The sequence below is a fragment of the Schistocerca cancellata genome, chromosome 1 (genome assembly GCF_023864275.1).
Source record: "Schistocerca cancellata isolate TAMUIC-IGC-003103 chromosome 1, iqSchCanc2.1, whole genome shotgun sequence".
Classification (NCBI taxonomy): domain Eukaryota; kingdom Metazoa; phylum Arthropoda; class Insecta; order Orthoptera; family Acrididae; genus Schistocerca; species Schistocerca cancellata.
This window is the reverse complement of record NC_064626.1, coordinates 1,078,407,222-1,078,420,725: the sequence shown is the minus strand read 5'-3', so window position 1 is coordinate 1,078,420,725 and position 13,504 is coordinate 1,078,407,222. Positions and strand designations below refer to the sequence as shown.

The 13,504-nt window shown below is 38.1% G+C and overlaps 1 protein-coding gene across 4 annotated transcripts in view; it reads right to left on the bottom strand.

The window, feature by feature from the left end:
• The window catches only part of LOC126090967 (probable E3 ubiquitin-protein ligase HERC4), a 230,695-nt gene that overhangs the window by 174,987 nt on the left and 42,204 nt on the right, over nt 1-13,504 (bottom strand). For all 4 annotated transcript variants that reach the window (XM_049907026.1, XM_049907028.1, XM_049907027.1 and 1 more), the window contains exons 6-9: nt 5,531-5,692; nt 4,635-4,786; nt 486-616; nt 116-365 (exon numbers count right to left, since the gene is read on the bottom strand). In XM_049907026.1, coding sequence (XP_049762983.1) covers nt 116-365; nt 486-616; nt 4,635-4,786; nt 5,531-5,692 — 695 coding nt within the window. The remainder of the gene's footprint in view (nt 1-115; nt 366-485; nt 617-4,634; nt 4,787-5,530; nt 5,693-13,504) is intronic.

Here is a 13,504-nt window from a genome sequence, read left to right as displayed (position 1 = left end):
TAAAACTCTCTAACCCGGTTTCATCAGGATGTGCCATACAATCAGACCATTGGCTTATTAATTCTTTGTATAATCTAATCATAAGCACAGTAAAATGCAACACAAAAATTAATACCTGCTTCCTAGTTACTAAAGCAAAACAGTGGTCTCCACCAGCATATATCCTTTTCACAACACAATTCTGGGAATGTTGACTCTGTTCATGTGGCTCAATAATTGAAACTCCACTAGGTGACACCCAAGGTCCTAAAACAACTTGTGGAGTTGTAGCATTTAAGACAGCTTTTGTACCCAGCTGGCCAGCTCCACCAAGACCAAAAGCATAAACTCTTCCTCGTGATGGAACAAGTGCAAGTGTGTGCCTCCTGAAATGTAAGTGATAACTAAATTTACAAAAAATAAGAATGTTACACTGAGAGCAATATTACAGTGCAATTAATTAGTTTCAAAAAGTACTGATTTCTTATCACTATACTGCAATGTACCTTCCACAAGTAACTTGAGTAACTGTACTACCCATCAATTCCATTACTTTCCGTGGTAGAATTTCATTACAAGTGGAACCATGACCTAACTGACCATATGTTCCAGAGCCACAAGTAAAAACGCCTCCATCCTGCAAGTACAGCCTTGGTATTATTTTGAAAATCATAATATATAATTTAAGGCATGAAGTACACATTCCTATAATTAGAGTCAATTACTAAACTTTTACAAGTTAAAAAAATTGCATTTCATAGGTATGATGAAGAGGGTGGAAAACGGCAAAAATCGACATTCAACTAAATGAAGATAAAAGAACAATATGGAAAGGCTGAACTGCTACTCACCACATATAGGAGGCATTAAGACACAATGAAAAGGAATACTAGTAATAGATCTACTTCTGAGGAAGAACACTGTCCGCAAGTCAAACATTTCTAGCACTTTTTTCGTTGTACCCGTCTGTGACTCAACACATCCTCGATGCGGTGAGTAGCAATCTGTCCTCTCCATAGTGTTGTTATTGCATCATTGTTTAAGCAAAAAGAACATGCATACTTTGTAGGTAACAAAATACACACACACACACACACACACACACACACACACACACACACTTGTAAGATTTTCTTGGGTATAAATGCTTAACATGTTGTTGTGGTCTTCAGTCCTGAGACTGGTTTGATGCAGCTCTCCACGCTACTCTATCCTGTTCGACACTTCCCTCAAATACCAAATTGGTGATCCCTTGATACCTCAGAACGTGTCCTGCCAACTGATCCCTTCTTCTAGTCAAGTTGTGACACAAATTCCTCTTCTCCCCAATTCTACCAGTACCTCCTCATTAGTTATGTGATCTACCCATCTAATCTTCAGCATTCTTCTGTAGCACCACACTTTGAAAGTATCTATTATCTTCTTGTCTAAACTAGTTATTGGTCATGTTTCACTTCTATACTTGGCTACACTCCATAAAAACACTTTTAGAAAAGACTTCCTGACACTTAAACCTACACTCGATGTTCACAAATTTCTCTTCTTCAGAAATGCTTTCCTTGCCATAGCCAGTCTACTTTTTATATCCTCCCTGCTTCGACAGTCATCAGTTATTTTGCTTCCCAAATAGCAAAACTCATTTACTACTTTAGGTGTCTCATTTCCTAATTTAATTCCCTCAGCATCACCTGATTTAATTCGACTATATTCCATTATTCTCGTTTTGCTTTTGTTGATGTTCGTCTTATATCCTTATAAATATATAAAATGTTTATAAATTATATAAATGCTTAACATACTGATGGAAAAAATGGAGGTGGGAGGAGGCAGGCGGGCTTGAGGGAGTTGAAGGAAATCAAGGTGTCAAAATGATATATAGCTTCTACAGGGAATTTTTCACCCTACAACAGGGTGTGCACTAGTTTGAAACTTTCTGGCAGATTAAAACTGTGTGCTGCAATGGGACTGAAATCCAAAATCTTACCTATCATGAACATTTCTGTTCTTGATTGAGCTGTCCAGGTATAATTGACTACTCACCCTCATGACTTCACTTCTGACGTAGTATCTCCTACTTCCCAAACTCCGCATAAGCTCACCTGCATACCTTACTGAACAAGCACTCTGGAAGAAATGATATTGTTAAATGCTCAGCCAGCAAAGTATGCAGGAGAGTTTCCATGAAACATGGAAAAGAAGGAAAAACCGAAGCTCTGGGGATGGGTCAAAGCCATGCCTGGATAGCTCAATTGGTAACATCTTTACCCACAAAATGCAAGGGTCCTGGTTTGAATGCTGGTCAAGTAAACAATTTCAGTCTGCCAGGAAGTTTCAATACGTATCTTCAATATTCGAAAAAGGACAGGTAGCTACTCATTGTAAAGCTGACCCATTGATTTGCAGACAGCCACAACAAAATGACTATTATACATTATAGTTTTTGACAAAAGCCATCTTCAGCAAAGAAACAACACACACACACATTCACACAAGCACCCACATCTCAAGCACACATGACGGCTGTCTCTGGCATGAATGCAACTGTCATGTGAGTAGCAATCTGGAGTGGGGCAGGGAAGGGGGAGGAATAGAAGGGTACGGGTGTGGGAGAAGGAACAATAATGCCTAACAGGGCACGCAGGGACTAGAGACTGCCAGGTGCAATGCTGAGGGGTGGGGTGTGAGAATGGGGATCAGAGACAGAGAGCAGCAGGGAAGGGAAATGATGGGTGGGCACATTGGTAGAGGGCAGCACACAAAGATGGTGAGGGAATGCGAAAAGAGGTGACAGGGTGAGAGGTTGTGAACTGTTGGGTGAAGAGAGTGAGGATAATAGGTTACAATAGGCTGAGGCTAGGATAATTTCAAGAGCGGAGAATCTGTTGTAAGGATACCTCCCATCTGTGCAGTTGAGAAAAGCTGGAGATGGTGGAGGAGGGGAGGATCCAGATTATATGAGTTGTGAAGCAGTTGTTGTAAGTTTTCGACTTTCAGCAACAATTTCCTCTTGTTCTACATTGCCTTCATTTCTTGTAGTGCTCTATGCACATAATCCTTTGGAAGTCCAACAGTGTTATCCCTGAGATATTCTGTTTTGTCCATTTCTGCTCTCTTTCATTTGGCAAAGAAACATCCAGTTCCAAGACCTAATGAATTTAGTAAATTTTTATTATTTATTCTATTTTTTTTTTATTCCATATCACGACTATAATACTGTCTCAACACAAATCACACCATCAGATTAAAGCAGTCACATCAAAAACCAACTCTGCTGTAATTTCTGCACAGCATTTTATGTGGGTATGGCCATTAACCAGCAGTCCACACAAACGAATTCCACTGCCAAATTGTGGCCTAGAGCAGAGTTGACCACCTAGAAGTGACCACACAGCTGAACACAACATGCTCAATTTCGATAGCTACTTCATAACCCACACCATATGTATCATTCTCCCACACCCCTCCCATGAACACCAACTTCTCTGAGTTAAGTGGATTGGAATTATCCTTGTGACAGTAGCCTTCCTGGCCTCTCCTGCACCCACATCCTCTTCTCTGTAGTCTCCTTCCTCTGGTCTCGTCTTGCCTCCCAATTACTCCTCCATGTCATTGAGGGCTGTACAGAACTCCAACTGTCTGTAGCCAGAATGAGATTGTTGGTGCCATATTCCTAAACCATGAACATGTCACCTCTCCCTTCCAGCTTTCAGGCAGACTTCTCCAATACTCTCTCCTGCTCCCCACCACCTTCTGCATGTGTACTAAAATGTATACATCTGAAAGCTAAAAAAGTTTTCATGTGAAGCAATGAATAAAACTGTTAGCTCTGTTACACAAAGTTATTGGTGTTATTCGTTGCTTCACATACATACATTCATTAGCTGCTGTCCAACCATCCATTTGCTGATGAATATTCAGATACTCAGAAATGGGGAGGGGGGAGGGGGATGTGTTCAATCCTGCTTGTTTTCTTTTGACAACTTAGTGGCTCTACTATTTTGTGATTTGTTTCCTCAACTCCTTAAATTATTTACATTCTACCAGAAGTTTCTACTGATTTATGTAATAATAAGGTAGTTCACAAGTACCTCTTGTAACAGTAACTGGTCATTAGTAAACTTTACACAAGTAGCCTGCAGTTGCTGCTTCAACCATTTGATGTGTGATATGACTTGTTCCACACCCCACAAAACTCTCCTTTTGATGAGACGAGTGAACAGATGAATGGACAGTTGTTCAAAGAGCTCAAAATACTGCCTGCTGTTTGTCAGTACAGACTAAGTATTTTGAAGAATACAGCAACTTCCTGTTTAACTGCATTTTACACATCACTTCATGTAGAAGATTCCGAAAGGGTGACGGCTTTATACATCCCTCTGTTCAATTTAGATGAGAAGACAATGTGACCAACAAACAATTTCTGGAAGCTTTACTTTCTCTCAGTGTGGTGCTTACACGTACATTACACAATGTTAATTTATAAATAATGTACTGCAATTATAGTCAACAACAATTTCAATCTCTCATGGATTCTGTGGGAAAGCTCAATCAGTGCTATAAAGTTTTTGCCATTCAACATAATCAAGCTGTCCAATATCTGAAGTGTTGCTATGAAAACTATTCTCAGCAACTGAGCAGAAGTTTTCAAAACTTACCTTTGTTAAAAAGACAGAGAAATCCTCTCCACATGCTATATACTTTACTTTCGCAGAGCGCAATGTTTTCAGCTGGGTTGGATACAATTTATTGATATCGTCATTTAAACCAAGTTGACCAAAAACATTTTTTCCCCACCCATACACAGCCCCTGGAAAAGGACAGTGCAGAAATGTATAAGTAAAGAGCAGTAACAGCACCAAAACATTTTCATGTACAGTGGACACAGTCTATTATGAAACAAGTTCCTTTCCTTGTGCTGAACACTTAACTAAGGTCCTGCCCAGTAACCATTAATTTTGTTTCTCAGTGCATGATAATGTTGGCTGGATGAAGATATATCTGCCAACCATAATGAGCAGCATTAAATTAGTTATCTCTGAATAAATATATGTATTAAAATGGGCACCTCTAGGTGTTAAATCTCAATAAGTTAAACTGAAACCTGAGAATCTGACTACTGCTCTTAAAGTGTGATCTACCAACCAAACAAAAATATCTGGAGCAGTCCTTAGAAATGCACAAGATTTTAAAATGCAGACAAATCACTAATTTTCACAATTTTCTAAAATTCCTTCATCACCATCACAGTAAAGCTGGAGAACAGAAAGAAGGGTGATGAAGGTCTTTGTATTAGTTGTTAGTTAAAAGTAATTCATCTTGTACATAAGAATAATTATTACTCATGTTTTCCAATGCTTTTGCTTCTTAAGTGTAACTTTCCCCAGTCATTTGCACGTCTGCTCCTTGTATCATGTATCAAATGGCTGTTACAGCCCTTATGAGATGAAATACATAAAAATGACATACAGTACCACTAAAATTTTGTCAGTACTTAAACTAAGTGTAAAGAAAAGCCTTTTTCCACAGAAATCAGCATATTACACAAACATACCTGACTTTGAAACAGCAAAACTGTGATTTCCACCACATGCAATAATGGCAATAGGAATTCCCATTAATGATCTTACCAAACAAGGTCTTGTTTCTTTGGAAACACTTGATCCAAGACCGAGCTGGCCGTATTCATTACAACCCCAGGCATAGAGTTCACCATCTGTGTAATAGAGGAAAAATAAATCAGAAATATAGAAAGTAAAACCAAAATATTTCTGTGACACTCTAAACAAACATATAATAATGACATTAGCAAATATTCCTTTCCTAAAAAGCAAAACATGATGATTACATATTGGTCTTTGATACCTATCTCCTCCATCCTAATATGAACTTGTTTCCTGCTCCTTATAAACAAATACTGTGTAATTTTTACATTTGAGTGTGTGACATGAATGTTGTTCTGCACTATTCACAGACTTAGGTGTGTAATAGTAGCAGATGGACAAGTGATAGATACAGAGTGTAAATGAACAAATAGTGTATGATGGAAGCTACAGATCGAGTGTGACAATACAACAGGACACACACACACACACACACACACACACACACAATTTGACACCCGTTATTGATTTTCCTACTCGGGTGGTAAAGGATAGCAGCTCACTGATAGATAACTTCTTTATAGACCAAGATAAGTTTAACCAGATAAATGCTCAGCCTGTTGAGAATGGTCTTTCTGATCATGGTGCACAGCTAGTTACAATATATGACATAGCTCCATTCAGCAATACTAAACAGTCCTCCAAAGTAGTATGTTCAGTCAACGATTTAACAATTGCAAATTTCAGGGAAAGCCTACAGCAGTTAGACTGGGATGAGGTGTACCATGAACCTGATGCCAATTTAAAATATAATTTATTTCATGACATTTTTGTAAATGCATTTGAAAACTGCTTCCCCAAGAAAATAGTTAAATATACTCGTAAGAAACCTTGTAACAAACCATGGCTTACTAAGGGTATAAAAATATCTTGTAACCGGAAAAGGGAAATGTATCTGACAGCAAGAAAGAGTAGTGACCCAGAAACTATCAAACATTATAAAAACTACTGTGTTATATTAAGAAAAGTTATTAAAAAATCTAGAAGTATGTGTATCATGTCTGAAATCAGCAACTCTGATAATAAAATTAAAACAATTTGGAATATTATTAAAAGAGAAACAGGTCAACCAAGAGCACAGGAAGACAGTATTACCATCAAATTGAATGAAAACTTTACGAACAAAAAGTCAGAAGAATGAAAATATTTTTAATAATCATTTTCTAAATGTTGTGGATATAGTAGGATCCAGGTGTTCATTAGAAGATGCTAGGCTGTTAATGGAAGAGGCCATACCTATCCAATTTGATACAATTGAAATCTCACCCACTTCTCCCTCTGAAATTAGGAAAATAATAAACTTGCTTAAAAACAAAAACTCACATGGAATTGATGGCATTTCCAGCAAAATACTAAAAGCTTGTTCTCAACAGATAAGTAAGATTCTCAGCCACCTGTGTAATAGCTCTCTGGAACAGGGCATTTTCCCTGATAGACTGAAATATGCTATTGTTATACCTTTGCATAAAAAGGGGGATAGATCTGATGTCAACAATTACCGTCCAATCTCCCTTCTAACAGCTTTATCCAAAATTTTTGAGAAAGTAATGTATTCAAGAGTAGCTTCACATATCTGTAACAATGAAGTACTAACAAAATGTCAGTTTGGTTTCCAGAAAGGTTTTTCAACAGAAAATGCCATATATGCTTTCACCAATCAAATTTTGAATGATCTGAATAATCGAACACCACCCATTGGGATTTTTTGTGATCTCTCAAAGGCTTTTGATTGTGTAAATCATGAAATTCTGCTAGACAAGCTCAAGTATTGTGGCATGAGTGGGACAGTGCACAAATGGTTTAATTCGTACCTAACTGGAAGAGTGCAGGAAGTTGAAATAAGTAGTTCTCATAATATGCAAAGATCAGCACATTCCTCAAACTAGGGAACTATCAAGAATGGGGTTCCACAAGGGTCAGTCTTGGGTCCTTTGTTGTTCTTAATATATATTAACGACTTGCCATTCTATATTCATGAAGAGGCAAAGTTAGTTCTTTTTGCTGATGATACAAGTATAGTAATCACACCTGACAAACAAGACTTAACTGATGAAATTGTCAATACTGTCTTTCAGAAAATTACTAAGTGGTTCCCTGTAAACGGACTCTCACTGAATCTTGATAAGACACAGTACATACAGTTCCGTACAGTGAATGGTATGACGCCATTAATAAATATAGACCTTAATCAGAAGCATTTAGCTAAGGTAGAATATTCCAAATTTTTAGGTGTGTCCATTGATGAGAGATTAAATTGGAAGAAACACATTGATGATCTGCTGAAATGTTTGAGTTCAGCTACTTATGCAATAAGGGTCATTGCAAATTTTGGTGATAAACATCTTAGTAAATTAGCTTACTACGCCTATTTTCACTCGTTGCTTTCATATGGCATCATATTTTGGGGTAATTCATCACTGAGGAATAAAGTATTTATTGCACAAAAGCGTGTAATCAGAATAATAGCTGGAGTCCACCCAAGATCATCCTGCAGACATTTATTTAAGGATCTAGGGATATTCACAGTAGCTTCTCAGTATATACTCTCTTATGAAATTTGTTATTAACAACTAAACCCAATTCAAAAGTAATAGCAGTGTGCATAACTACAATACTAGGAGAAAGGATGATCTTCACTATTCAAGATTAAATCTAACTTAGGCACAGAAAGGGGTGAATTATACTGGCACTAAAGTCTTTGGTCACTTACCAAATAGTATCAAAAGTCTGACAGATAACCAACAAGTATTTAAGAAGAAATTAAAAGAACTTCTGAATGACAACTCCTTCTACTCCATAGAGGAATTTTTAGATATAAATAAAAAAAAACAAAAAAAATATTAATAAAAAAATAAAAAATAAAAATAAAAAACACAAGAAATGAAAAAGTTGTTATATTAACTTAAGTATGTTGTTAAATTAACTTAATTATGTCATGTATTGGAAAATTTGACTCGTTACACATCATTACGAAATATCGTATTCATGATCCATGGAACTAGTATTAATCTAATCTAATCTAATCTACACACACACACACACACACACACACACACACACACACACAGAGAGAGAGAGAGAGAGAGAGAGAGAGAGAGAGAGAGAGAGAGAGAGAGAGAGAGAGAGAGAGAGAGCATCATAGTACTGACTATTTGACGTATCTTCACCAACAACAAATACTGGTGCTAGCTGCACAAGATGTCCACAGCTGGGGGGGTGGGGTAGACATAGACCCTCCAAAAAGCAGTGCAGGTAGACTTTAACTGATCGGTACAGACATTGCTTGTGTGAAGTCAGGTGTCTACTATATTATTATTGAACATATACAATGGAGAGACCTAGAAAGAGATTGCCACATGCAAGCTACATAAATAATATAAACATAAAGGCTTCACTACTCTGTTACAATAAACTAATGAGAGGAATAGTGGTTGCTGGAACAACTTATTCCAAACATGCTGGACCCATGCATAATTATACTTTATAATGAGCCACACATACAATAAAAAAAGAAAGTCTATCTTTTCACTAAATAAAGTATAAATTTATGATAAAGTGAAAAATTCTTCAGTGAAAGAAGATACAATCAAGCAAAAACCATTGTTGTTGTTGTGGTCTTCAGTCCTGAGACTGGTTTGATGCAGCTCTCCATCCATGCTAATCTATCCTGTGCAAGCTTCTTCATCTCCCAGTACCTACTGCAACCTACATCCTTCTGAATCTGTTTAGTGTATTCATCTCTTGGTCTCCCTCTACGATCTTTACCCTCCATGCTGCCCTCCAATGCTAAATTTGTGATCCCTTGAGGCCTCAGGACATGTCCTACCAACCGATCCCTTCTTCTAGTCAAGCTGTGCCACAAACTTCTCTTCTCCCCAATCCTATTCAATACCTCTTCATTAGTTACGTGATCTACCCACCTAATCTTCAACATTCTTCTGCAGCACCACATTGCGAAAGCTTCTATTCTCTTCTTGTCCAAACTATTTATTCTCCATGTTTCACTTCCGTAAATGGCTACACTCCATACAAATACTTTAAGAAACGACTTCCTGACACCTAAATCTATACTCAATGTTAACAAATTTCTGTTCTTCAGAAACGCTTTCCTTGCCATTGCCAGTCTACATTTTATATCCTCTCTACTTCGACCATCATCAGTTATTTTGCTCCCCCAATAGCAAAACTCCTTTACTACTTTAAGTGTCTCATTTCCTAATCTAATTCCCTCAGCATCACCCGACTTAATTCGACTACATTCCATTATCCTTGTTTTGCTTTTGCCGATGTTCATCTTATATCCTCCTTTCAAGACACTGTCCATTCCGTTCAACTGCTCTTCCAATTCCTTTGCTGTCTCTGACAGAATTACAATGTCATCGGCGAACCTCAAAGTTTTTATTTCTTTTCCTTGGATTTTAATACCTATTCCAAATTTTTCTTTTGTTTCCTTTACTGCTTGCTCAATATACAGATTGAGTAACATCGAGGAGTGGCTACAACCCTGCCTCACTCCCTTCCCAACCACTGCTTCCGTTTCGTGCCCCTCGACTCTTATAACTGCCATCTGGTTTCTGTACAAATTGTAAATAGCCTTTCATTCCCTGTATTTTACCCCTGCCACCTTTAGAATTTGAGAGAGAGTATTCCAGTCAACATTGTCAAAAGCTTTCTCTAAGTCTACAAATGCTAGAAATGTAGGTTTGCCTTTCCTTAATCTTTCTTCTAAGATAAGTCTTAAGGTCAGTATTGCCTCACATGTTCCAACATTTCTACGAAATCCAAACTGATCTTCCCTAAGGTCGGCTTCTACCAGTTTTTCCATTCGTCTGTAAAGAATTCACGTTAGTATTTTGCAGCTGTGACTTATTAAACTGATAGTTCGGTAATTTTCACACCTGTCAACACCTGCTTTCTTTGGGATTGGAATTATTATATTCTTCTTGAAGTCTGAGGGTATTTCGCCCATCTCGTACATCTTGCTCACCAGATGGTAGAGTTTTGTCAGGACTGGCTCCCCCAAGGCCGTCAGTAGTTCTAATGGAATGTTGTCTACTCCCGGGGCCTTGTTTCGACTCAGGTCTTTCAGTGCTCTGTCAAACTCTTCACACAGTATCATAGCTCCCATTTCATCTTCATCTACATCCTCTTCCATTTCCATAATATTGTCCTCAAGTACATCGCCCTTGTATAAACCCTCTATATACTCCTTCCACCTTTCTGCTTTCCCTTCTTTGCTTAGAACTGGGTTGCCATCTGAGCTCTTGATATTCATATAAGTGGTTCTCTTCTCTCCAAAGGTCTCTTTAATTTTCCTGTAAGCAGTATCTATCTTACCCCTAGTGAGACAAGCCTCTACATCCTTACATTTGTCCTCTAGCCATCCCTGCTTAGCCATTTTGCATTTCCTGTCGATTTCATTTTTGAGACGTTTGTATTCCTTTTTGCCTGCTTCATTTACTGCATTTTTGTATTTTCTCCTTTCATCAATTAAATTCAATATTTCTTCTGTTACCCAAGGATTTCTAATAGCCCTCGTCTTTTTATCTACTTGATCCTCTGTTGCCTTCACTATTTCATCCCTCAAAGCTACCCATTCGTCTTCTACTGTATTTCTTTCCCCCATTCCTGTCAATTGTTCCCTTATGCTGTCCCTGAAACTCTGTACAACCTCTGGTTTAGTCAGTCTACCCAGGTCCCATCTCCTTAAATTCCCACCTTTTTGCAATTTCTTCAGTTTTAATCTACAGTTCATAACCAATAGATTGTGGTCAGAGTCCACATCTGCCCCTGGAAATGTCCTACAATTTAAAACCTGGTTCCTAAATCTCTGTATTACCATTATATAATCTATCTGATACCTTTTAGTATCGCCAGGATTCTTCCATGTGTACAACCTTCTTTATGATTCTTGAACCAAGTGCTAGCTATGATTAAGTTACGCTCTGTGCAAAATTCTAACAGACGGCTTCCTCTTTCATTTCTTAGCCCCAATCCATATTTACCTACAATGTTTCCTTCTCTCCCTTTTCCTACTGTCGAATTCCAGTCAACCATGATTATTAAATTTTCGTCTCCCTTCACTACCTGAATAATTTCTTTTATCTCATCATACATTTGTTCAATTTGTTCGTCATCTGCAGAGCTAGTTGGCATATAAACTTGTACTACTGTAGTAGGCATGGGCTTTGTGTCTATCTTGGCCACTATAATACGTTCACTATGCTGTTTGTAGTAGTTTACCCGCACTCCTATTTTTTTTATTCATTAGTAAACCTACTCCTGCATTACCCCTATTTGAATTTGTATTTATAACCCCGTATTCACTTGACCAGAAGTCTTGTTCCTCCTGCCACCGAACTTCACTAATTCCCACCATATCTAAGTTTAACCCATCCATTTCCCTTTTTAAATTTTCTAACCTACCTGCCCGATTAAGGGATCTGACATTCCATGCTCCGATCCGTAGAACGCCAGTTTTCTTTCTCCTGATAACGACATCCTCTTGAGTAGTCCCCGCCCGGAGATCCGAATGGGGGACTATTTTACCTCCGGAATATTTTACCCAAGAGGACACCATCATCATTTAACCATACAGTAAAGCTGCATGCCCTCGGGAAAAATTACGGCTGTAGTTTCCCCTTGCTTTCAGCTGTTCGCAGTACCACAACAGCAAGGCCGTTTTGGTTAATGTTACAAGGGAAGAGCAGTCAATCATCCAGACTGTTGCCCCTGCAACTACTGAAAAGGCTGCTGCCCCTCTTCAGGAACCACACGTTTGTCTGGCCTCTCAACAGATACCCCTCCATTGCGGTTGCACCTACAGTACGGCTATCTGTATCGTTGAGGCACGCAAGCCTCCCCACTAACGGCAAGGTCCATGGTTCACGGGGGGAGGCAAAAACCACTGTATGTCGTTAATGCAACTAAACTTACGTTCATGTGTGTGTACATTCTATCTCTGATGAAGGCCTTGTTAGACGAGAGCTCATTTTCTGACAATCTTTTTGTTGTGCCTATCTGTGACTCAGCATCTTTGCTATATGATGAGTAGCAACTATCCTTTTCATGATATTAATACTAATAAATGCTTTCACACAGTAACTTTATGCACTGAAACATTAAAGTTTATGTATTTTATTCCTAACAAATCTACTCCGAGCGAAAATTCAAGTAATCTTGTGGGCTTTCATTGACATTATGAAATTAATAATCACCATGTCACCTGCAAAGAAACTCTCTAATCCTTTTATGAGTAATGGAAACTACTGTTCCCATTTTTTTTTTTTTTTTTTTTTTCGCAGTAAGTTCAGTGGTAATCACAATGTTCCCATTTCCAGCTTGTGCTGCCATCTCTGTTATCATGTGATAACTGCATGTAGTTCATCCACTGGCATGCAGAAGCTATTGTATGTCTACATCTTTAGTCAATCAATGCAGAGGCACCATTTCTGAGTGAAACAGGGCCATTATTTTGACCACAACTGCTTTTTTTATATTCTGTGCTTTTCTTATGTGTCTGAGGTGACTACTGTTACATTTTTCTACTTTTGTATTTAGCAAGGAGGCAGTATATGTCTGTATTTATCTGGAAGTTTTCTTTGTAAACAACTGAAATACTACAACTTAAGTTAGTGAGAACTATTTATCACAATGAACCTTGTGTGATGTGTAAGTGGCGTAGCTGTGAAATTGGGACTGTATTTATTGTATCTTTCTCATTGTTCAAAATGCCTGGACTGACACCACAAGACACAATGCGAGTTTTACACTCCTTACCACACAATGTAGAAGATTCAGATTTTGCTGCTGACTCCAATTCTGATGAAGGCATTGATTCATTTTGAATGAAATTACTCATAACA